The sequence below is a fragment of the Corvus moneduloides genome, chromosome 8 (assembly GCF_009650955.1).
Source record: "Corvus moneduloides isolate bCorMon1 chromosome 8, bCorMon1.pri, whole genome shotgun sequence".
Classification (NCBI taxonomy): Eukaryota; Metazoa; Chordata; class Aves; order Passeriformes; family Corvidae; genus Corvus; species Corvus moneduloides.
Genome location: NC_045483.1, coordinates 20,058,301 through 20,085,119, shown reverse-complemented (window position 1 = coordinate 20,085,119; position 26,819 = coordinate 20,058,301). Strand labels below are relative to the sequence as shown.

General features: G+C 47.4%; 1 protein-coding gene across 1 annotated transcript in view; it reads right to left on the bottom strand.

Annotated features, from left to right (window-relative positions):
- TLL2 (tolloid like 2) overlaps positions 1–24,789 on the bottom strand; it is an 85,926-nt gene extending 61,137 nt beyond the window's left edge. The window contains exon 1 of the mRNA XM_032116854.1: positions 24,633–24,789. Coding sequence (XP_031972745.1) covers positions 24,633–24,783 — 151 coding nt within the window. The 5' untranslated portion in view covers positions 24,784–24,789. The remainder of the gene's footprint in view (positions 1–24,632) is intronic.
- Positions 24,790–26,819: the final 2,030 nt, after the last annotated feature.

Genomic DNA, 26,819 nt, shown 5'->3' with positions numbered 1-26,819 from the left:
GCTGCCTGAGGGACACAGGTATCCTTCCTGGATTCTGTCCATTCCATGGAGCCATGATGCTCCAACAGCTTTTGTCACACCCTGCTCTAAAGTTATTCTGGTTAAATGAAGGCAGCAGACAGAGACAAGAGACCTAAGAACCAGCTATCTCCATTCCCTGCCAATGCCTGAACCCCACAGTGCACATACATCTCTCAACCCTACTAGAAGTGGGAACCAGGAAACAAAGCCATAACCAGAGAAAAGGATTTTGTGGCCTGATCCTAAGTGATAAGACCTATAAATAGCACAGTGGCATTATTTGACAGAGGAAGCTCTTTCCCCAAGTGCCTATGAAGTGACCCTTGTTAGCTCAACCTGCAAGGCAGCAATGCTGTCTTGGAAATCCAGCATTGCTTCAGCTGCCCTTTAAGAGCAGGAGATGACAAAGTTCTGGGTAATGAAATCCAAGGATGCTTTCATCAATTAATTATGGAGATAGCTGAACTACACAAGCCCCATCTCACCCCCTTCATCATTTTTGCTGCTCAATATAACTTTAATTAATCTTTCCTTTGGCAATTTGAAGGAAGGGTGAGCACGCTGCAAACACCCACTGAGTATTAAATTGATTTTCTGTTTTATAGTCCTCTTTCCCTCCCTATTGGTCAAGCTGTGATTTGTGCCTCTTCCCTTGGAGGCATTTTTTTCCATGCTAATATAATCCAAAGCCCCAAGCAACAATTGCATCCTGAAAAGTAACACTTTGCACAGTCCATTGCTTCAGCCCAGCCTCTGCCAGCACAGAGAAGATTCTCTCTTGCGTCCTTTTCTCCCCCCACCACAAAAATCCAAAGCATACCTTCATCATTTTTGCCTAAAACCTGACAATGTTATTGTCCTAAGTAACTAAGAGATCAAGTCCCTGTCGTTTCCTGCCTGCCATTTGTAGCAGTGCATCTCAACTACCAAAGCACTAAAGGAAAGCCTATTCCGCTGGAAAACACGACCTCCTAGCTGAGGTACCAGGCTGTCTCTTGCTGACAGCAGGAACAAAAGCTCAGCTGAGGTCCCTAATAACTTGCCCTACTTTCAGCAAGAGACAGGACCCCACCGTGGGCTTGTGGGGCTGAGAGCAGGGTCTTTAGCAGCAAGCACACCCCAGTGCAGTAAACCAAGTGCAGCCCAGCTGTGCAGCAATGGAACAAGCTCTTTTCACAGGACCTTCTCCTTTGCCTTGTAGGGACCCCAGGCCTTGACTATCATCAGTCAACCATTTAAGGCTGAGAGTGGTTAGGGGTCACCTTCTTACCCCAGCACCACCTCAAGGACAGGCATGGAGAGTGGCTGCCAGCAGTTTCTGTCTCAGGAATTCAGGTTCCTGTTCATCACTACTGGTTTTGGTACCATGAGCTAGGAGACCTTGACCTAAAATATTGCATGTTCCTCAGTGGCTGTCCCACAACACTTCCTGAGCCTTATGGGCACCAGTTCCAGTCTTCTGGGAGGAGACATCCAGGTCAGACCTTTTCCTCAGATAATTCCCATACCATGGGACTTGCCCTGGATTTATTCCTCAAAATTAAGATGAGAAACATAACCTTAGAGATGACAGAAGAAAATTTAAGACTAAAACTCTTCTAATTTCATTTGGAATGGCTCAGTGGCTAAGCACTGTCCCCCCACTGAGGACATTTCATTTCAAATTGCATCATTTGGGGAGGGATGATTTTCCTTCAGGTGGCCAGACACACAGAGGTGTCAAAATCTCACTGTTCTCACCCCAAGCACTGCAACAGGGGAATGGGTGACCCCAAACAGGCAGAAAATTCACTGCCACCTGCCCACCCACAGAAGAAATTGGCTCAAGGCAAAAATGACCAGAAGGGGAGCCATGAACTGAACTGCATCCTCAAAAAAGGAAGGTAGAAAGCAGGCCTGCTTGGAGCAAACTTTAAGGCAGGCTGACAATTTAAAACCACATGGTCCTGGATGAAAGAAGGCAGTTCATGATAGATCACATCTATTCAAGGGCCAGACAAGGAAAGCAAACATAGGCTCATTTTACTCATTGTTCTTTATCCACCAGCACCAGGAGAGGAGTGCTGCAGCACTGTTGGAAGAGAAAAAAGAAATGGACAGCAGGCAGGAAAGAAACGGGAGCTATTTATGGAGGATAGCTAACTTGAGCTGTTTACAGACTTTCCCTCTGAAAGCTCAGGGATGGGAGGGTGGGCAGGGAGGTGGTTTCAGCCATTAAAAATACAACGTGAGAATCCATTAATTTTCCATAGAAACAATGTCGTCACAGAAGCGAGACAAATCCGATCAGTCATGCAAATGTGCTGATGTTAAATTCTCAGGCCTGGGTGGGGAATTTGAGTTGCCAAAAACACCACAATGAAGAGATCAGAATGAGATTAGAAGCCAGAGTGGCTGTGGCACTGACGGCATGGTGGGGGGCATGAGATGTAACCAAAGGCACCCCAGATTACAGCAGACTTCATGCCTTAAGCCAGGCACAGGTGTCCCAGCAGGAAAGACAAAAAAACTCTTCCTTGCATGAGATCTCAGGAACCAGGCAAATGCCACATTCCTGCTCTGCAAACCAGCAAGGACCACAGCTCACTCCAGGGAATGAAAGGCTCAGCAACCCACAGGACTGGGGCCCTCACAAGCTGCAAAGACACAGCATCAATGAAAAGCAAGAGGTGATAGAGGAAACAGGTGAGCATAATACAGCAAAGCACTAGGTAATTCCAGTTTTGGAGAGAACTGTCCCAAGTTGGTGTCAGTGCTGTCCCAGGCACATGCTGAGCTGTGGTGAATTCTCAAACACAGCATTTATGTTGTGTTAATAAGGGGCAAAATAAAAAGTTTATTTCCCCTCTGAAGAAACAAACAAATAAAAAAACCCCTCAAACCAACAACCAAACACAAAACAAAAAGAGGCCAGCAGACTTGATCTCCTTTCTTCATTCTTCTCTATAAAAATCAAACTTTACAATCTCCCTGGAGGGAGATACTACACATGAAAAATTACAGTGGCACCCTGAGCAGGAGGAACGGAAATCACTCTCCCTGGCAGGGAACACAGCCCTTCCTTGCTGTCCAGTCACCATCCTGGACTGGCCTCACCACAAATATTTAGGGGTTAAAAGTTGCAAAACGAAGTTCTCCACCCCCTGTAATACACAAAACATTGCTAGAGTAACACCTGGGACAAGGATGCTTCCAGGTGAGTCTCACCACCAGCAAAAACAGTCCAAAGAAGAATATGAATAAAAACAAATGAGAGGTCAAAACACATCACAAGAGCTGTTCCACCCAGGTTCATCCACCAGTCAAAGTATCAGTATCTGTCATCACAAACAGCTGTTTGGTTTACCTGTTCCTTTTGAAAATGCATTGGTTTTATATTTGAGGCCTTTGGTGCTACAGCCAGGGGAATCCCCTCCACACAAGGGCTGTTTGTGCCCATCAGGTGGCTGCTGGTGTGCACAAGCCTGGGGAAGGGCTCAGCCCACCAGTGTCTGAGAAAGGGCACTCACACCACACTATGCACCTCGGGGAAACTCCCTGTACCACCAACTTGCCCAGAAACAGGCATTTACCAAGTAATTCACCTTGGTCACTGAAACCAGCCCTCTAGCGCCATGTAATTCAAAGAGGTGGCTTCCCCAGAAGAGGACAATCTTGCAGGATACAGTGGCACCCCAGATGGGTACTGTGCTGGTAGCTCAGCACAACACAGCCCACAGCACAGGCTGCTGAAAGGATTCTTGGTTCAGAGACATAACTTGTTTCTAGAACCCCTAAAATACCACATGTCGCTCTGGCCATTCCCTGTCTATTTAAACTCCTACAAGAAAGATGAAAAAACCTGGTGATTGCCTCATCATATATACAGAGTAAACAGGATCTCGTGTCCCCTTCTGTGGCTCACAAGGCTCACCAGCAGCCTGTTCAAATACCTCTCTGGATTTGCACCTGTAGACACACAGCAGAGGACAGAGCCAGCCTGCTCCAGCAGGCACTCTTCCAGTCTGCTTTGCAATGGTAAGTGCTACAAATCTGGTAGCAGCATGTCCCTCTATAAATACTGCACTGTGCAGACAACCCTGTGCAGCACACAAAATCACAGTGCTGCCCTCACAGGAGAGGTCTGCATCCTGCCATGGCTTTCCTTCAAATGATTCTTTCTGATGTCCCAAAATGTTCATTGCTTACTCACCCTTTTCTGAGTACCACTGCCATAAATGTTCTGTTCTTGAATTTCGGTGTTACTGTTCCACATCAGCTAAATTCAGTCATCCAAACATCTACAGCAACAATCACTGATTTCTCAGTGACTCCCAGCTTGGTCTATCCCATCACAGTTGGCATGCATAAAGTCAAAGCTCTCAATATTCAAGGGCATTTTTATTGTTGCAGCCATGCACACCACACTGAGCATCTAGGACTGTGCGGCAGCCGAGTCCTCCCAGTGTACAGAGCTCCACAAGGCTTCAGACTTCAGGGGCTGTCATAGCTCCAGTTATAGAAACATCAGTTTTGAGTGCAACTTCTCACCATACAAAATTGCTCTCAAGATTCACACCCAAAAGTCACAGAGGCCATAGTTTTCTGTTTTCTTCAACAAGATCTCATTACTCTCTGCTCACTGAGATTGCTCAGAAAGGTGTAGAATTGTGCACTGATCAGACCTCGGAGTTTTAAACTAGGTTGTTGATAGACCAGCATACAAGTGAAAGACACTAGCAAGGCATCATGCACCTCATCATCTTTTGACACAATAGATCCTGCACCGGCAGTGAGCAGGCAAGAAAGCAGTGAAAGGTTAAGTGTCATTACCTCCATTCATGTTATTTATGCAGTAGGTGCCCATGAGAAGTTGGTCTTTATTGATACATTCTTTAACATGCTAGTTCTGTTTCACTTCAAGCACTTAACTACATCTGGGTGAGGACATGTTCTCACTTCCCAAGCAAGCCAGCTGCACCCCTCACTCGCTCAAACATCAACGATAAAAGCCTGCTCAAGAACATGCATCTGTTTCACGCATGGCTCATGCAGCTAATTTAAACAGTTTCCATATGTTGCCAAAGAGCTGTGACCAAATGCCACTTGCAAATAAATGGGAAGATTGTCTGGCTTCCACAGAAAAAAGTTTCATCTTGGAGCAACAGCTCCTTTGTTCCCAGGTCTCCCTGGGCTTCCCCAGCCCCTTCTGCAGTCAGATATTGCTGACTGGTCCAAACACTGCTTCTTCCTGGGATCATGATGCTGCAGCAACACACTTTACAGATCACAGTGGGCAGACTTTGGAAAAGACCTGTGATGAACACCTCAACACATGGAAATCATAGACTCATAGAAGGGTTTGGGTTGGAAAGAACCTTTAAAGGTCTAGTTCTAACCACCTGCAATGAACAGGGACACTTTCAGCTAGATCTGGTTGCTCAGAGCCCCATCCAACCTGACCTTGAGTGCTTTCAGGGATGGGGCATCTGCCACCTCTCTGGGCAACCTGTTCCAGTGCTTTGTTACCCTCTATCAGTGTAACCACCTCCTTTTCTCCTTGATCCAGAAAAAGTTACTTACTCATAGGACAGTCATGCTTTTTGCTCAGTCCTTATCCAGACATTTCCATTGGGCACCAGGCTGTAACTGCTGGAATTGCTCAAAGCATAAATGAAGCTCTGTGGCTCCATATAAGCTATAATTTCACGTTTTCACATTTTGCTGTGACACCAGAAGCTAACATTTCACTTCTAATGTATTCACAGTGGCTTTCTTCTCTATTCCAGCCTGCCAAGAGGTCACTTGCCATATTATAGCTAGACTACATCCAAACTAATGGTCTCTAGATGTGTAGATGAGAGGACTGTCAGTAAGGCCTTCACTCAGGGTTACTGCTCTCCAAGAGGTATATCCAGTCAGAGAAGTATACAATCAACATCTCGATTTGGAAATGGAGGGGAGGCTATTAGAAGGATTAAAAAATTTGAAGGGGAAAGTACACAGATGCCACTATTTTCCTTGTCAACAACGGCAGGTTGCACTTGCACCCCAGGGAAGTGCAGTGCAGAGCCTGTGCCTACTGGAACTGGCCTTGCAGAGTAAAACCCACATTGTCTCTTCAGACAGAGCTTGCTGGAGGAGGCACCAAACAGGTGCCTCCAAGAACCATTCAAAGATATGTTTCTCAGCCTGTCGTGAAGAAGTGATTATTTTATGGTCACAGAATCCAGGATAGAGCTGGATGTCCCAGATCTCCACCTCAATGGTCACTATCAGACAGACCATCCACTGCTGGCCAGCTCCAAGATGCTGGAGTTCCCCTCCCTTTCTTGAGGATGGAGGGTGTCTACTCCTTGCCACTTCACCAGGCAGAAAGGGCAGTTGGACCAAGTGGGATATGAGAGCATCCAGCTCCACATTGCCTTGCACGGGGGGCTGTCTCCCATTGCCCAAGGTAAGGGGATCCATTCTCACCAAAGCTATCCTACTCCTACATCTAGTGGCCACCTTGCAGTATCTCCTCCCTCTTTGGGGAAGTTGTTGGGGACCATAGGCACAGTTAACAGAAAATATCCCTCAAATCTGATATTGGGTGAAGCACATGAAAAATTACTCATACAATTGATTCACATGGTTTCCATCATTCAGAAATTCTTATGCATAAAGGGGAGACATGGGATTTGCACATAACCGACTTAGACAGCTGCAGATTTCCATAGGCACTAAATGTCTGCAGGCAGAAGCCACTCCTCGTGTAATCCCATTAAACAGCTGGAATGAATGAAAATGCTGTGCAATTCAGCATACTAACATCAGCCACCTCTGCTTCCTCCACTGTTAGTGCAGGGTCCTCTCCAGTTCAGCCTCTTCCCATGGGTCCAAATTACAGGAGTTATTTCATGCCCTAAACTCTGCAGGAAGCCTGGAGCACATGTGAGGCTATAGTAATGGAAGACCAGCACCAGAAAGTGCTAGGAACATATCCAGGCTGTCCATCACAGTCGTCTTTGCTTTTGGGGATATCATTGCAGAACACTTAATTCTTCTCATGAACAGAAATCAGTATACTGGAGATTGGGAATAGAATTAAAATCAACACACTGCCATCTCCAAAGGCAAGATGGTGGAATTCATACCAAATATAATTGCTAGTAGACTGCAGGTCCAGACCAGAATCAAAGGCTCTGGAATCAGGAGGATCTTGGGTGGAAGCTGTTTGCCATTTAAAGGCCCTTCACGCCATTTAGCACTGTATCACACCACAGCAGGTGTGAAGAGCCAGCATAAAAATAGAGTATTCAGCAATTTGAAGGAGGCATCATTAATCCTTCACCTCCCAGGGAAGGCCGGAGACACCAGTCTGAGCTCTGCTCCCTCAGGCATCCAGCAGAAGATGACATTCAACAAGGCTTATGCTTCATGCATATGCAAATATTGTCTACCTTCCACACCTCCATTAACTGCTAACTCATCCTTAGTGCTCTCCAGTCACACTTGATTGCCAATACAGGAAATCTCCTACAACTTCACGGAAACTGGAGGGTCTCTCAGGGAAGGTTAACTAGAGCCATGACTGTCCAGACAAGCGAGCAGGATGAGACAAGCACATGCACAACAGAAATACCATCAACTGTACATGCTATGCAGCTTGCAGAATTGCTCATTCACACTCCTAAAGGCAGCTGGGTTTATCTCTTTACTTCCCTTCTTCCTTTCCAATCACTTGTTCCTGTGGCCTTTCCTGTGCTACCACAAGCATTCAGAGGACTGGAAAGTAAAAATCCACTTGGTTCTGAGTAAAAACCAGATCAGTCCCCCTTTGTGCTCAGTTCCCACAGTTCACTGATACTGGGAGAAGGAGGATGAGAGGAAAGACCGTCTTCCTCAGCAGCAGCCCAGCTTTAAATCAGAATAAAGTAGCCATGACTGCAGCATCAGTGGACATGGCTGGGTCAGAGAGCAGTTTTTGGACCCTTAGGCAGTGGGTGGACTTCTACCTCAGTAGGCTCATCCCTCCCTTTCCAGCTTTGTCCTGAATACAAAGGATCAGTCAGAGAACTCATCCCAGGCCTTCACAAACATTTGTAAGATTACATTATAAATATTCAACTATATAAATATAAATCATAAGCATTTCTGCTGGCCATCCCCCTCTGAAACACCTCAGCTGCACCCTGTGCATTAGCCTAGTCTGTGTCAGAGCTCTGCTCCCCACTTTGTGACAGCAAGTACTTAGCACTTCTGCAAGTGATCCATATGCTCCTATGCCAAACACCCAGTAAAGCACAAAGCTAGCAAGGATCTTTTTCGATCCTTGCTCTGCATGTACCTCCCTGGCTCTGCAAGAGAAGAGAAAGGATCCGTGTCCAAATCAGCCCCTCTGCCCCACCGCTGGATCCATTCCTGAAGCAGCGTCATGCAATCACATAATTAGTGATTACCACAACACGTAAGCAGAGTAGGGTTGAAGGTAAAAAAGCAAACTTCAATTTTGACATTTCTCAGCTTTAATAAAATATCACTACACAGACAAGTTCTTCCCCTGACAAGCTGTTTGTGCCCTCTGGAGAGCAAACAGTCTTGTGTCAGGAGTGTGCCTGTCTTTGAAGTGGGACACTGCAGTTTGACAAAAGCAGGGAGCAAAGGTGAGAGGGACCAGAGCTGCTCTGAGGCTGTTGCCAGGGTTTAGCGGTGCCAGTACGGTCTCCGTGTTATGCTTGCTCTGAGACAACAAAGCCCTTTATTGGCTCAGGCTCTAAAAACACTTTCCAGCCACAGGCAGACTAGTCAGGGAAAACTCCAACCCAAAGAACTGCAAAATAGAATCTAGTTCCTTTCCCACAGCTTTAAGTCAGGCCTTATCATCAGCAACCCTGAGCATCAGCAGCAGGCAGGGTCACCAGCTCTGCTGGAAAAAAAAGGAAGGCACCAAAATAGAAAGTGGCTTGTTTACTGCACGACACTTGTCCTGGATTAGAAAGAGGTGGTGCTCAGGTGTTTGCTCCAGTGGCTGCTGGTTTTCAATCCCTCCTGCTCCTCCAGAAGGTGCCATGGACAGGGGATTAGCTCAGCAGGAGAGCCTGAGGGAGCAGTAGCAAACCCCTTTCCCTCCCACCATTAGCACAAAGGATGAGGAGGGAGATTTGCCTCTGGCTCACCCTCTCAGAGCCAGCTCTGGATCAGCAGAAAGCAAAATGCAGGCACTTTCCAGAATGGCTGCCCCCATCAAAAAACATTCCCAGCTACTGTAACAACCCAGCAGCAGCAGATCTGCTCCCCCTCCTGTCAGTCATCCTTCGGCAGCCACATCAACACCCATCAAATGCCAGTGTTCCTCTGTATGGTACACACCTCGCACAAGATTAAAAACCACCATAAAGCACTATGGCCTAACATGGAGGATTTCAAGCTGTGCTCTTCTGATTCCCCTCCAGATTTTGCACAGACCTGCAGTACAGTGGGGAGCAAACCATTATCCACTCTTCACGTACGTAGGTGCAAGAGAGGACGGAGCTCCCTCACCATCAGACACTGAAGAGCTGAAAGCAGGCAAATCCACTGGTAAAAAGGGGCATTACATGGTCTAGCAATCTGAGGATGTTGAGAAAAATAATATTTAAGGTAGCTCTGAAAACATAATTCGGTTTCCAACATACCGTATTCCTCAAACAAAGCAACTAACATGTTGGTTAGGCAGCATAAATACAGTTCACAGTGTTCTTTAGCATCAAAGCTGTCCCTACTGCAGGACATGGCATAACTGTCACGTAGGAACTGGGTGCCATTGGATAGGGAACCATTATTTCCATGGCTGGTGATGGCTTCACATGCTAAGCCTGGCTTTGTTTCCTCACCACGGGTCAGAGAGCAAGGGAGTGGAGGAACACATCAGTGTACTTCTCTGGGCTTGTTGCTAATACACCCTTTTACACCCACACACCTGAGGCTGAAAATCTATCATGACTCATGTGAAACCTCATCTACTCCACTAGTCCTATATAGAGGACAAGCAGTCACTGGGAAAGTTTGGGGAAGAAAACCCAAGGAACTTCACAAATCTGAAACAATATATAAACCCCAAACTACTCCCCTGAAGAGGGAAACCAATGCACTACACTAAATATACCTGGTTCTGCCATCAGCAGGGAATACTGAGTACAAGCTACCCAAAGGACTTGCACTGCCACTTCATGCTTTCCAGGTGCCAGCAGAATGAGGGCAGGGCGAGAACTTTCACAAGCTAAAAAGTGCCCCATCCACCACTCTTTGAAACTGCTCTTCCTGACTCACCCCTAGCTCCTAAGCAGAATTCCAAACCAGCTGAAAGCCAGTTATAAGTTCATATGATCTGCTGCAGAGAAGCACTAAGCAGTTTCCACAGGGTGTGGAGCATGGCTGCCTGCTACTGCCCTCAATGTTTCCCCTCCTTTTCCACAGCCAGTGTGATCTCAGAGTTCTTAAAGAAAGGATTTTCCTTCAATAGCAAAGGATGAGCATTTCCTGCTATTAAAAATAGCTGAATTCCTCTGAATCTCCCCAAGACAAGAGCCAACATGTGGGAAGCCTTGGTGTAAAAGGGAACAAGAATGGAAACAGGTAGGCAACACTAACTAAACCTCTGAGACACCAGATGCTCTGACTCACAGGTGAGTAAGAGAAGAGCACAGGGGTGCTGCAGTTAAGGTCTGGCACTTCTTGTTCCAGCAGGCTATGGATGCTAAAAACTTACACAGGTTCAAAAAGAAAGCAGATGGAAGACAAAGCTATCCAATAGCATTAGAGACAATGAGGCATCTCTGGACAGGGGGTTGTGGAGTTTACTGCAGTCAGGGAGACTTTCTGGATGTACCACTCTGTTTTACCCTGCTTTTCCACACCTCCTTTGGCATTTACTGCTGCCCCAATGAAAACAGGTTACTGAGTTGGTTTTGGGGCAGATCAGTCATTCTTAAGTATTAACAGTACATTTCTAAGGGATCTTTTTAGCTTTAGCAAAGCTCCAAATATAAAAGAACAGATTTATAAAAGTCCCTTAGAAAGTATTTTCCGAGTGCTTATCCATGCCTTTTGGCTTCCAACTAACTTTAAAATTCTGGCCTGAATTGCCTTTGGTGAAAAAACACAGTTTTATAGAGGGTCTTTAACAAAATGGCAGGATGTTATCATCTCTCTGGGATGATACTTCTAGTAGAGACAAGTCACAGTAAAACATGCAGTATGTTGGACATTGAATGACAGGGCAAATTCTGTAAGCAGGAAAGAGTAATGTGGTTACCAGCTGGGAAACTACTGAAGATGCAGAGCCACAGACCAGTCTACATGGTTGGAAAACCCCAACTCCCACCACTTACAGTTTTATTCTAGCCCAGCTCATAGAGCAGTAACAGGCTGAATAATTTCTGCTAGCCCCAGAGCACACAAATGGTTTCAAGAGTGGAAAGGTGTTCAAGGACCTTTGCTTTGAGGGTCCGACTTTCATGCAGCAAGAGAGGAAAAGGGAAAATGCAAGGCTGAAATCAGCTCAGACACAATTCAGCTGGGCCAAATCCTCCAGCAGTGGAATTTATCCAGAGCTTAAAGCAGTTCTCTGGGACTCTTTGTCACAGGAGTGTAGGCACTAACAAACAGTAGCTGGGACAAAGGGAGGCAACACACATTTTATTAGTAAAAAGTTAATCGGCTTAAAGTGTGCAACTAAATAAGCAAAGCTTACATTAAAGTGACCCACCAAGAAAAGATGCCATGGAAATAAAGTTATAGGAAATACAATATAGTCTCTATGTTCTTTTGTAATCCAGCACAATAAATATTCATGATTCTGGGTTAATGGGGTATACAGCTCTCAGCCACCACAATAGTTTTTTGTTTATTCTCAAGACCATGAACTTTGGAACCATGAACCTGAATTTCAGGACTCTGTATTCATGCATGTTAGCAAAATTCAGGGCAAGGCAGGGGGATGGAGACAAGGCCAGGACCTTGGCTTGTGACAACGTAACAGAGTTTGCTGCAGTTTTTGACAATGAGTAACAAGAGCCCCAGGATGCACAGAACTTCTGGTGTATCTGTCACCCTCTCTGCCTCCACACCAGCAAAAGGAGAAGAGGCACAACCCCATTCCTCACTTCCAGTCCATTCAGGACACGGCTCATTCCAGAGTTTCCCTCCTCAGAAGACAATGGCATCCTCAGACCAGCCCTTGAGGAAGCTGCTGGCATCACATGGCAGCACCACAGAGGAGAGGTCCACTCCTCACACAGGAAGGAAGACCTGCATGCCCCTAAACACAATCCTTTGAGCTTTCACATCAACTGAAAGGACACTTTTGCATTCTGAAAACAGTCCTGCAGGAAGAGGTCACCAAGCTCCAGTCCTGCACTCACCAGATAGAAAATGCCATCCCAAAGTGGGTTTTAAGGAGTCCCAAGCCTCCCTAGCCAGGCCCACATCCAGTTGTTCCTTTGAGGGTGCCACCCTCTGCTGACAGCAACATTACCAGCCTTCCCTTTGCTATGAGACCTTCCAATCTCTCTACTCCAACCTGCATTAACATGTACAGATTACAATGCCCCTTGCAAGGTATGTTAGGAGCCTTTGGGGTTAATGAAGGACATGTAGAAACTTTAAAAAAACAAAAAAACCCTACCACAGACTCAAAGTTCAAAGCCTTGAAAGCAATAAGAGGAAAACAACTTTAAACGCTTGATCGAAGGCATTTTAGACATTTTAGTTTGTTGTGTTTTTTTCCTCATGACTGCTTACAACCAAAAACAAAGACTGTGATCCAGTAAGGTCTTCAGCAGATTTCTGGTGTATTCAACTCACCAAGTATCCACCCCCTTTCCCTACAAAAACTTCCAATTACCTTCTTCGTCTTTCCCCACATACCGTAGTGAACCATGAAAGCAAGGCTTCCAACAGCCTGGCACCAAGAGCCAGGCCCTGTTTTGTTGAGAGCTGAGAGCACAGCTTTCCACTCTGCACCACTATGGATCAGTCTGCTTGGTCTGCAAACAGAACTCATATCCCCTCACTGACCCCTCAGGGTTTAATTGCCTGTTTTAGGGAAAGCACGGCCTAAGATTCATAAATAAATAGGATCTGTTCTTCACACACCTTTCTTTAGGACAATCTAGATGACAACCCTTGCCACAGAGAGCTCTGTTTCTCTGTTTCTCTGTTTGGGCAAAGCTGATCATTGTGATCTGCACTAGGACAGGCAGTGTAAAGACCAACCACAGCTTAAGAATACACCTTCCTGTAACAACACAAAACTCTAATAAAAACAATAATGCTCCCTTAGATTTTAAGCCTTTGATGCTTCACAATTGCAATAATTCAACAAAGGACTAGCACAGAATATTTATACATAAAGAAGAGGAATTTAGCAAGAGCTATGGAAGCTGAGAAATTAACACAAAAGATGGAAGTGTACTTTCGGAAAGAAAACCATTTCTCCAACTACTGAAATATCTGCCTTGAATCACAGAAAGGCTCTGTCTAAAAATCAAGTACATCAGAAAACAACAACAGCCTCCTCAAAACCGAGGTATCTTGCTGAGAGTGCATGTATTTAGCGTTGTAATATTTGTAATATTTTATCTTTGCAATAGCACAGAGATGGCTGTCCAGAGGGAGAAACACACAAATGTGCACAGTAGGAGGGGAACTGGCTGGGAAGCAAACACTTTCCCCATTCCCCATGTGGAATTTTGCACTGAATGTCCTATTCCTTCTGAAACAGGGGACACCCCCATGCCTCCCACTCAGATCCAAGGCGATGCCTCTTCCCCCCACACTTGCCACAATCTACCTTAACAACAAGCCTCTGGGACAAGCTGAAACCTGGCAGGTCCTTCCATTTCACCACAAAAGCACGAGGATCCAGCCACTGCCGTAGCCCAGGAGGACAGAAAGAGCAGGCACACGTGATGGCTTGAGGGTCTCCCCATTTCACGCATGCTTGCAAACCCCATGGCAAATGTGTCACACCTCTGCCAGGAGATGAGGGATTGTACAATGGGCAGAGAGAGCAAAAGATGCTCTTTTCAACATCAAAACAAAAGAGGGCAGCCAGGAGGTTTTACTCCTCATGTCAACATCCTATTACCAACCAGCAGTTTGCCTTGACAACAAAGCTTTCCAAGAAAAGGCAGAGACGTGGGCACTTGAGCGATGGCCTTAGGAGATCCCAGCTCTTTGCCCAGGAAACAGCAAAATAAAAACCAAACCAGCATATCATGTATCACCTTCCTACTGAAGCATGACAAAGAGGAGAATATATGGCAAAAGAGGCCAACGAGGGGAAAACCAGAAATCAATAGGATCTAACAGAGCGTGACGGAAAATCACTTCCCTCATAAAAAGAGGTTATTTACCAGGTTAATGAATCTTTTCTGTTCTGTACTTAGACACCCAGGAAATGGAAGGGGTCACAGGAGCAGTGTGGGTGGGAATGAAATCCCTAGAACATGCTTTCAAGAACAATCAAAGGTTAGAGATTAAATCCAGGCAGCGGTCAACTGCACAACACATCAGCAGCTTGGTACAGCTGCAGCTCAGAGCCTCACTGAGAAAAACACTCTTCCAACATCAACAGCACAGCAAAAAGCAGGCTCCTCTTCCAGGGCAAAATCAGCCTGACAGGCCACCCTGCCCCCTCAAAGGGTCAGCCCCAAGAGCCAGAGCATCTCTGCCTGCTTGGGTCAGCAGTACCAGCATGGTCAAAAAAAAAATGGTCTATGAATCTCTGATGTAACTGCAACAGAACCATGGAAAACAGACTGCACCAGAAATCAGACCGTACAAATAACATAGACAGCTCTTGGCTGTCTTCTCAAAACTCACTTTTATATAAAGTTCTGTTCCTTACCTTTGTTGGAAATGCACAGGCAAACAAAACAACAAAGAAGCATGTGGGCAATGGCAGGGTACAAGACCTGGTGATCACAGAAGGCTGAACTAGACCTCTGGAGTATCAAACACATCCGAAGACAGATGCATTTGGGAGCCCTACTGGCAGGCCCCACAAATGAGGCACCGACCCTTGCTGCTTTATCACTCTCCTGCCCACATGTAGTTTGAGCTACTAACAATAAGTGACCCAAGGAATAGATCTACTTAGGTCCAAGGTACTGCATGAGGGAGATGCAGGTGCAAGAGTTCCATCCTTTTCCTAAGGCCACTGAACTTGTAGGTCACTACACTGGGTTCCCCCACTGCCTGCAAGAATCATTTACCAATGGACGTTTCTCAGTCTGGGCCCTCTTGAATCCAGTACAGCTCAAACACCTCTGCCATGCAGCTGTACAAGCTTCTCCTGTGGCAGCTGCCCTGTATACTACCCACTACCCAATTTCTGCAACAGAGATATGGATAATTCAGCCAGAAATGCCCTTTGTTACTCGTATTTGATGGAGTCTCAGGTTAGATTCATTGCAGAGGATAGCTGTTCAAGTCAGAGTTCCATGTCACATCATCTGCCTTCATGCCCAAGAAACTACACCATAAGCTTCAAAGCAGACCTGACTCTGGCATTTCTGTGAGTTTTGACTTGGCAAGTCTAGTGAGTTTAAAGATTTTTATATCTGAGGAATTTCAAAGCAAAACCAATGCCTTACTGAAGCAATACCTTCATCACACACATCCTGCCAACACGCACAGCAGTGTGGACAGTCCTCCACAGCAGATGTCTGTTCCTGGAGCTGGGACAAGCCCTTCTGTCAGGTAAAGCCACTGTTAGTGGGAAGAAGGGCACAGTTTGTAATTACATCCATCTCTTTCAAAGTCTGCTCTTTGAAATGAACAACCTCCAGCAGGTCCCACCTGAAACTCAGCATGCAAAATGCCAAACAAACCAGCCAATTTTGCCACAGTTCTGAGCAAATGAAAGTGCTTCTAATTAGGCAATGCTGCTTGCAGACAACGCTAAGTTCAGAGTCACACTGATGAGGAGCGTGAGACTGGCAACACCCACTATGACATGAAAAGTGGAGAAAGATAATTCTCAGCACCCAGTACAGCATCAGTCAGCCTCTTCTAATAAGGAGGCAGAGGGAGCCAACTGTACTCCAGCAGCAACTCTCAACAGGAAGAGATAAAGCACTCAGCAGGCTTAAACTTCTGTCTCAGAATACTATGGTATGGTTTGCTCTGTGAACACCATTGGGGTTTGTGGGTGGAGAAATTAAACAGATGCTTTTTTCTTGAGTGCTGACATACATTTACATGAACACAAAATGACTTGAGAGGATGTGAATTTCCATTCACATCTAAAGTTGAGCTGATTCATGGACCAGCAGCAGCTGTGGGTCTCCAACAATTTGTACCACTCAAACCAGAGGCTTGAGAAACCAGGATTTACCAGTTGCTGGTATTTCCTGTGGGCTTCCTTCTCAACATGCAGTTAGAGATTTCCCTCCATTGCAGGCTGGGCTGACACAAACTGGCCAAGAAGGAGCAATCAGTCATTGAGAGTTCTTTAATCAAGGGCTTCCTTGCAAATTTAAGAAGTTTCTATTGACAGGGAGTCTTCCTGTTCAGGAAGCACTAGAATGGGTCTGAACATCAAAGTATGCTTGGAGATCAGCATTTCTGGAAGCTCAGCTGCAACAAAGGATTAAAAAAACCCAAAAACCAAACAAACCCAGAAGACCTAGCAGCTGAATCAAAACAACAGCCAGTTTCTGCTTAGTCATCTATCTCTTCTGAGTACTGAAATCACATTTCAGCACTAGTTGAAAGTGGTTTTGTTGCAGCTTAATACCTGCAATACTTGTGATCCAGGACAACAGAGTCATTCAGTGTCAGAGGTGCCTCCTTTCAGCCAAGCCTGCCCATCTCCAAACCAGCATACAGACTACCCTGTCAGGTCAGTGTCCCCCCAGTCCCATCATCACCTCCTCAGCACAGACAGCTCTGCACTCGGAGTCACAGAAGCCAGCCCTACAGTCCCCTCCTATTTCTCGAAGGGAAGGGGAGCAGGGCAGAGCAGCACAATTATCACAGCAAACAGCCTGTGGCACACAACTGGCTGGTCAAGTGCAGCACAGCAGGTGGATTCACAACAGGGCTGCTCTTGGGTGAGCAAGGATAGAAGAACCTACTGACCTCTGGGAGTTACAGCCAGGATGGGAGAGGAGATGTGGTACCCCACAGCCTTGGGGAGAAGGCATTGCAGGACACCTGAGGCAGGAAACAGAGAAGGATCTGAGCAATTCTCCAGGCAGGGTTTGGAGAGGGCTTCAGCAAAAGGGAGATGGGGGAACACCTGAAATGAATCTGTAGAAAACACAGAGGGAAGCAGGCAGAGAGCACAAAAGTTTCTGCAGCAAAGGCCATGGGAAAAAAGAAGGAAATTAAAGTATCAGGGGAAGCAGGTTAGAATGTATCAGCACATGGCACTGTCAATTTCCCAAGGACTACTGCGTGAGCCTAAGCACATTGCAGTGGGTATCTACAGCCACACGGCTCTTCCCAGACCGGGCCAGAGGCTTCTCACCTGGGAGACACCCACAGGCACAGTTTTAGCAGCAAGAAAGAGGTGGGTTACCAGTAAATGCAGCAACTTCTTGTGTTAACCATCAGCAAGAGCAGGCACACTACACAGGTTGGAGCAGGAAGAGAATAAAATCTCCAAGCACAACTGCAAAGGTATAATGTAATTACCCAAATGGAAAGTGCCTCTGACCAAAATCCTCAGCTTTGTGGACTTTTAAATCCTGGAAGAATTACAGCACAGATTCTAAATGCCTTTGTCTGGGACTCTGACTTACTAATCTTATGCTACAGAACAGCTGAAGAACAAGCAGCATTCCTTGATCCCACCTGTGCAGGATGTGGTCAAGGGCAGACACTTGTGAACTGTACCCAGACTACAAAGTTCAATAAAAGATCTGGAGAAGTATCCATGACAACTGCAAGCACCTCTTCCCCACCCTACCAGGCTTTTTTAAGCGAGGGGGAAAAAAAAAAGTCCTCTGTTGTGAATTTGCCCATCTTCTGTCCTGTTCATCGCTAAATCCCAAGGTGTAGGTATAGCACAGAGGGTTACGACTCCTACAGGCCAAGCAGATCCAACACACCCCAAGAAGTGTCAAAGATCAAGCAGGATTTAGTCAGATCCCAAGAAGACAGGTAAACACTGGAAGGACTTCAGACCCAAATCTCAAGTCACAATGATCACAAGGTTTTGCTCTCCAATTCCCCAGGCCCTTGACTTCCCTACTCAGGAATCTTGGGTGCAATAAAAGGGTTGGTGGTTATTATTTCTTTAAGCCAGAGCTATTATCTTGTGCTCAGCTAGGATTATAATAAAAGTCACCTTAAACCTTCCCTTTGAGAAGGAAGCTCCTGCTGCAGCTCTACCCCACTGCAAAACACCTTCCCAGTAGCAAACAGCTGTTTTCCGTCCTGTCACTGCTGTCACCTCCCCAAAGCAGGTAAATTAAAGACTGAACAGTCTAGTCTCTCATTCTTTCCCAGATCACCCAAAAAGAGTCAGTTTCTTCCTTGAGTATTTAACCCTTCCTGCAATTTACCAGGGAAAAAACGCAAGGAGAATGATTGCCAGTGAAAGCTCTCTCCTTCCTCGATAAAAGTTTCCATCAACACAGCATTGAGGAATCCACAGATTGAGTCATGTCCCAGATTCTTCTCCCAGAGCATTCCTATAAGCATTGGTGGCAAAGAAAGGAAGCTTTCCTTTCTGGAAGGCCATATACCTTCTAACATCAGGAGACCAGGACTCAGCTCCCAGCACTGCCACCATCACAGGGACTGCCCTTGGGTAAACTTATAGCTCCCACGCTCTTCTACAACTCAGACCCCACACCAGAGGACTGGTACCTTCACCACAGCTGCACTGCCACTTTCTATACAAGCCCAGAAGCTTCAAAGCTGTAGAGAAAATCTGTAAGATGCAGATGAGATTTCTTTGCAGGATTCTGTCATTCCCAAGCAAAGGGCAGGTTGGCACACACTCTGCCAGTGCTCTCACCACTGCCAAACTAAACAGGACCACTTGCAAGATTGCAGGAAAGCCCTTGTCAAGAAGTGAGTGGGCTGGATCCATAGCACGGCCTGCAAAGAGCTTTCTAGTTGCCCTGCTAACATGATGGATCCATGCTTCCAACAGGGGAAACAGCATCTGCCTCCCACTCAAACCACAAGCAACATTCAAATGACCCAGACTTTACAGATGCTCTCTCCCCTTTCTCATTTGATTACCCCCTCGAGGCTTTCAGTTCCTAATAGCAAATCCCTCAGTAGCCCACAGAAATGTCTGCACCTGACTTCAGATGTTTGTGCCACAGCCACAGCCCGAATGAAATGTGTAGTCTCTAGAACAAAAGCCACTGTGCCTATACAGAGGAAGAGCTGTGAGGAACAGAACGACAGTGAAGCACAATTTACAGCTCTCAGGACAGCACTCAGTGCGAGAATTCTAAATGCATGGGGCATTTAGAAGTTGGTCGATCAAATCAGCAGGTGGAGGAGGAGCAATGATGCACAACAACATCCTGTGATGGACAAGCAGCATCCACACTTGAAGGAGCAGTGGCTTGCAGGAAAAGATGAGCTATCATTGCCAAACTGCTTCTCTAATAACTTTTCTAGTGATAAAGAGACAGGAGATATGGGATTGCTGCTCAGTTGATGCCCCTTCACACCTCTTGCCTCAGTTCTTCCCCTTTCGAGCTCATTTCCTGAGAACTCCACAAAATCCATGGGGACTAATCACCTTCTAGGGGCTATCTCTCTGCCAGAGCCCTGCTCTGTTTTGCAGCCTCCCCGCTCAGAGCACTGCAAGCAACGGCCCAGAGCAAAAGCCATGGCAAGATCAAAGTCCCACGGAAAGAAGCTGAGCTTGATTGCCAGGCTCATTTGTACCTATAGGCAACTCCTCCTTGGTCCAGCTCTCCTCAGCAACACCAACCCTCCTGAAGGACTCTTGAGACACATGGAGGCAGCAGGAGCCCAAGTCCCCTTTGCCCTCTGCCTCAGGAGCACATGGCTGGGCAGGCAGCTCTGCCAACCTCCTAATGCAAACACCTGCACAGAGAAACACTGCATTTGACCTGGGAGTCAAGACATGAAGGTTGGCCTGTGTCCTGCAGACTTGGTCAGCCTGCAGTCAGAACGTCACACCAGGATGAACTGCCTAAAGCGGAGAGAAGCAGGACTCCAACACAGAACACCCTCAATAGACCCTTTCCTGGAAGATGAGCTATTGCACTGCACCTCCAGCTCACAAAAGGCAGGAAGCACCATGCTAGGAGCCAAAGTACCAAGAAATCAAGATGGTGAGACCAAACTGCAGCTTTTTCCCCCCACCTGGAAAAGAGCCTCATGGCACATTTGGGCTGGAAGGAAGGGATTATCAACACATCCAGAGGTTATTCAGTGCCCAGCTCTCCCCCTCTTATTTACACCTCCCCTGCTCCCCTTGCTGACATAAGTTGGATGATACTATCCCCAGAGGTCACTTTGAACCTCAGAGGTTCTGCTCTTCACCTCAAATTAAAGTTTGTACAAACTTGCATCTAAATAACTACCAGAACAAACTACAGTCTATTTAATTCCTTTGGTTCCAGTTTGTCTGAGGAGTCTCAGAAGGACACGCTTGTTTTGTTTTGAAGGCATCCATAGTTCCTCCTGCTGCCTGCCTGTTACACAGCTTCTCTCAGACCTGCACACTGGCCTGGGTGTCCTTAGCTGGATCCTCTGAGCAGATTCATCCAAAGCACATGTCAGGTTTATGAAAGTTTTCCATCTACTACAGAGCAAATCTGGGCAGGAACCTTTGTACTGTTACCTTTGAAAAGCTCCAGTGACCTGCTACAACATTCAGCAAAATCCACTCCACAGAGCCAGCACTGCTACCTTCCCTGGCAACTCAACCTGACAGTGCTGCCCTGCCTCAACTGCCCCTTGATCAGCCATTCAGGAATCTCCTTGTTTCTTTCTGCCTTACAAAAAGGCAGGAAAGCAGCACATTAGGAAAAGAAAATCCCAGATGAGTGGAGTTAAGAGCTTGAGCAGCAGTGGAGTTATGGCCCATCAGCTGAGCCCTGGTAACTGGGCATGTGTTGATACCAGTAGCTCAGTGGTTGCACTGCTTTAGGAGGTTACTGTCCCTCCTGCCTTGCTGCAGGAAGTTATTACATCCTCCACTAATGCAACAGAGAGGAGCATGTGCCAGGCTTTCCACTCCCAGTCTAGCAGAACAACCATCGACAGTCTGCACTCAACCTCAGGGCATGAGCTGCAGGGGTGCAGAACTGCCAAGCTTTCATGTCATAACCTGCCAGATTTAAATCCATCACAGCCCCTGGGCAACAGCCACAGGAAATTAGAAAAAATAAAAAAAGATAATAAAAGGAAATAAGTAAAGCACTATAGTTTGAACAGCTTTGGAAATCATGTAAGAGGAGCAGCAGCTTGTCTTCACAATGGGCTAAGAGCCTGCACACATTCTGCAGCCACAGGACCATGCACGGGAGCTTGCGCCTACAGTGGCAATGGAAGCATCACCACAAGTCTCACAGTGCCAGCTCTGTTTCCACAGACCACCTGTTTCCCCTTGCAAAACATACCAGACACCTGAGCATTTCACAGCAGGTCTGCAGCCACTGCCCTCGCCAGTCATGCTTCTTGACAGATCCCGATACTGTCCCACGAGTGGAGGAACTCAGGCCTAAGGAAGTTAAGAAGACTTGTCACTGCTATAGTTCATCAGGAACAGAGTGTGACAGACTTCCCATACAGGCATTAGACAACAGCCCAGACAGGCCCTCTTCAAGAGACAGCCCTATTAACGGTGTCTTCACCTTGTTTTACTAATAGAAATAGATCACTTATTAATCTTAGCTCAACTAACCCTTTGAAATGGTGTTTGCAGCAGAGAACACCTGCCTAGCTCCACTAGGAGCTGATGGTCTAGGATAGGAAGAAGGCTGCAAATGCAAGGCACAGTCTAACAGGGTCTAACATGGGGTACAAGCCTTGTTTGGTTTGTCTTGGGCTAACTTTAAAAATTGGAACTATTCAGTGCACTGAGAGAGGTACATAGCATGTAAGGAGTGTCCTGCTCCCTAAGTGCCCTGCACTTTAGGTAGACACAGCCACACAAAGAGAAACTGGATCAGAGAGCCTGGAAATACAGCCAGTCAGGACACACTGAAAGAACCAGAGTCTCTTTCTTCTACAGAAAACAAGACTGAAACTTGAGAAAGCTGGTAATGGTGCTCACCCCTGCTCACCAGTGCAGGAGGCTGCAGCAAAGCAGAAGGCACTGTACTGTCCTCCACACATGCACAGACTGGGTGAGAAAGGCAAACTCAAACTGCAGTACTGGAGCCTCAGAAAGCCAGAGCAGTGCTGGGCTAGGGTGCCTGGCAGCTCCCACCACAGACAGCTGTGTGCCACCACTGCCAAAAACACCAGCCTGCTCCTGGGAGGAAAAGGAATCCTTTTCCTGTGTGACCTACAGGTCTTGTTCACTCCTCCCTTTCTATTGGAAAGAAGACACTGGAAAAGCATAAAAGGCAAACACTGAGAAGTCAGAAAATAATTTCTGTGATTGATCCTGCCTGAATTGAATTAACAGGAATAATGCACACAAAGTTTTTCTGCCCACCACAAGAGGAGGTGCTGATGTAAATGAACGGAGGCTGTCCTTGGCAGTCCAGGGTCTTTTCTGTGTGCGTACAGAAGTGAAAGGGAGAGAACTTGGGAAATGAGGGGACTGCAGGAGAAAAAACTAAAAGGTCCTGCAGTGAAGGCAGGCAAATGGAAGGCTGGGAAAATAATTTTTTTCCCCTTTTCTGCCACAGATTCCATGTTAGATGTAGAGAAGTCAAATTAAATAAATGTTCTCTGTGTGGTCTTTAAAGGAGCATTCCTCATCCTCCATGTACTTGCTCTAACAGCAGCACCCAGCAGTCACAAGGGCAAGTGAGGCAGCAGAGATGATGGCATAATTTTGAGGAGAAAACAAGGATAAAACATTTTCAGATGGGAAGGCCAAAGCACTGTACCTCAAGCTCTCCAAGTCTAAACCATAGCTGTGTCACTAACAATTAGTTTCACTGGAAAGACAGATCAATTCATTACCATTTAGAAGTAGACACAAATACAGTAAAGCATGTTTGGGCTGGATCCCATATTCATTAAAAAGAATTAACCTCCCCACACACCAAACCATATATCAAATGACAGCTTGCTGATCAAGGGAATGTTTTGTGCAAAAAACACTCTCTGGAGAGGACTGAGCTGAATTTTGGAAGGAAACCCACCACACTCAGCCTACATATCGGGCCAGCTAAACTTGCTGTACCAGGCAGAGAAGCTCTGAAAGACATTACATTGACAGAGCTCATCTATGTGAGCAGATACGGCTGCAAGTACCACAAAAGCAGGCAGGAGAGAGCTGATAACAAGAGAAGCTATCACCAAGGAACACTGAGGAACAGCTAGGAGCATATTCAGGGGGCAAAGCCTCAACTTAAGAGACCAAGAACACCACACACAAAGAAACTCCTTTCTTTTTTCGACTCTTACAGTATTCAGAAAACAGGACTTCACACAAAGTTATCTGTAAATACAACACGATTAACAAGGCATCAGTTGCCAACTTCCCCGCAGAGAAGCAATTCACAAGACTACAACATTCTCCAATAGCTGGAACCAAAACGAGTTACACTCACATCAAGAGTACCTCCTAGTTTTCCAAAGAGAAAATCCGGGTCCATATTGTCTTTAATTTACGGGAATTCAACATTAGTGATGACAGCAGCTCTTTCAGAACTCAAACAGATAAAAAGCAACGAGCTCAGAACCAGCAGAGTGCAGTCTGACAAGGGAACAAAAAACTCCAAGAAAAGGATGGAGGGAGCAGCTGGAGGCTTCCTGGAGAGGATGCGGTAATTTGCGCACAGGCAGCAGTGGAATACCTGGCTGGCCCGGGAGTGCGGGCTGTGTGCGAGGCGGGTCGCGCCGGCTCCCTACCGCGGGGCGCCCCGGGGAGCCCCGCCAAGCGCCGCCGTGCTCCCGCCGCTCTGGGGCACGCACCGCAACTTCGGGCCGGACAGAGCTTGGGACAAGCTGCCAAAAAGCTGTGAAAATGCACAGAAAAAGCCAAAATGGTTGAGGGCGAGGGGGAGAACCCCCAACCCCAAAAGGCAAAGCACGGCCGGGCATTGCCCTGGCTTTGCAGAGGGAAAGCTCGCGTGAGAGGGAGCGGGACAGGTGGGGGAGCGGTGTGGGAGTGTGGGGCGATTTACAAAAGAAGCGCCAGGCACAGCCTCCCACCCGGGACTGCAGCCCCCCGGCAACGCGGGCAGCGGGGCGCAGGCTGGAGACAACCAGAAGCCTCCCGCAGCGGCGGGCCGGGGGCAGCGCGGGAGCTCGCCGGGTGCCCGCTGGGTCTGGGAAGGCAGCGGGATGCCGAGACGGCTCCCGGCCGGGCCGGGGGGGCTCCCGCCGCCGCCGCCGCCGCCGCCAGGTGAGCCCGGGCACGGTTCGACCGGGCGGACCTGGGCTACCGAAGAGCGCTTCGCAGGGACACCTGTCCACAGCCGCCGTGCTTCCAAACTTCTCCCAGAGTTGCAGCCAGCCCGCTTCCCTACCGGCTTTGCAAGGGTCGCGGTACTCCATCAGCTCCTCCGCCGTCTCCGGTTCCCCCAGCGTTAAGGAGGCTCCGGGCGCGCCCGTCCCCGCGGCCGGCAGCAGGAGCAGGGAGAGCAGCAGGCGGCGGAGCGGGGCGGCCCCGCGGCCCATGGCGGCGGCGCGGGCGGAGCGGGCGGCGCGGCTGCCCGGGGTGCGGGCACTGCGCGGCGGCGGCGGCCCCGGGGCCGCGGGGGGCGCCGCCGCTGCCACTCACGGCGCCGCCAGCCAATCACGGCCGCGCCCGCGCCTCGGCCCCGCCCCGCGCCCCGCCCCGCCCCGCCCGGCCCGCGGCGGAGCCGGGGCGCAGCCGCTGCCTCCCGCCGCACTTGGGAGCGAGAGCCCCAGCCGCAATAATAAAGTACATAAAAAAGGCAGAAATTATTAATATTACGATTAGTTACTACTAATGTTATTGGTGTTATTTTCCCTCAGTCCGTACTTCAGGGGCAGCCAAAGAGAATTACCTGATCCGCCGCTGGGAGAAACGACGTTTCACATCGCAGCCTTAAAACCCGTGCGTAAGTGGAGTTGTTAGACCACGGATGGACAGCGATGCGAAAGAAATCACTCCAAACTAAAGAATGGGAGAAATTAAGAAAGCTGGGACTGAATATCGAGTTGTGCATTTATCCCTCTCACCTGCTTTTCACAGTAGTTTTCAGGGGCAACTGGGCTGTTTTACTGGAAATTTGGGCTTTGGGATGATCCATATACAGCAAGGCCTGGGAAATCAGGCATATGGATCACATGCAAGATACTCAGTTGCATCAAAATCTACACCTTGATATCTGATCTAGCGGATCGTGGCTGTCTGAACCTGTACAATATCTTGGACATCTCTAACAGCAGAGCATGGGGTAACACACTGTAAAGCATCATACTTTTAGGGCTGCTGGCTTGTGATGGAGCTAGTTCACACAGGCACAATGACTCTGCTGTTTGCATAGTGACAGGGTAAGGGCAGATGGCCAAAGCCCAGCCACCTCGCCGGGTGCTGAATTGTCCTAAGATGAATCTCACAAAGGCCAGTCAGGTGCTTCCGTATGAATTCAACACTGCCTAGCACAGCCTCTTGTCTGACAAGATGTTAGTCTGAGGCTGGAGCAATATTTATGGGTTGATCACCTGTGCTCATGCTGCTCAGCAGATGTAGCATCAGGCAGAGAGGGTACAGATACCGTCCTGGTGAGCAGAGGAGAGCTGACAAGGGTACAAGCTCAGTGGGCGGTTCTTGGGGTGGACGTGCATACCACGATCTCCCTGTGCCAAAACTGCTCCTTCAACTGTGTGCTTCCAAGCTCCCACAGCAGGATCTTCAAGCAGCATTTCCCAATACAGCATGGGCTCCAAGCCCTCCCTTCACTCAGACAGATAATCATTTGCCATCCATAAATTTGTCCCTTCTCTTCCAGCCTACAGCAATGAATGATAACTCAGCATAAAAGGGCACAGCAGGATTCAGGCATCTCTTCAGCATCAAAGCAGTCTACTGCAAACTGTTTCTGACTGTTGCCCCTGCCTCTCATTTAGTATTTAAAATCCTCTTCAAACCTTCGCAGAAGCCAAAAAGGCTGCATCAAACTCTGACATGAAGACGATGGTGAAAAGCTCTGCTAATCAAACACACTGGAGTTTCTTACAGCTGCTGTTCAATGAACCAAGGTAGATTTAGCTTTCAGGCAAGCTTTCTAGCAGTAGAACAGGGAAGTCCTAGAGCAGATTGCCATGAAGAACCAGGGAGTTTCCATCACTGTAGATTTTTGAAGAGGAGTGTAGACAAACAGCCATCAGACTAAACTTAGTAAGGTAACAATATCCATCTCCTGAGTTTTATACTGCTCATTTACACACTAACTACTGTTACTTTTTCTGTATTCGGTTGCTACTTTCTTTGACTTTGTCAAATAAGAGCGGTCTAATGGTTATTTTAAAATGAAAAGCTGATCCCCTCTGTGTTCTAGAGCTCCCAGCTTTTATGGGATGAGCACTAGCTGCTCTTTTCTCTCTGCAAAGAGAGAAAATATTATTTTCTGAGGGTATGAGAAGCTGGAAAATAAAAGCTTGAACCTTTGTACAGGTGGTCAACAGCTTCCTTGACCAGCATCATGAATCCTTGTCATCCCTGTAGAAATATGGGCTGTCACCCT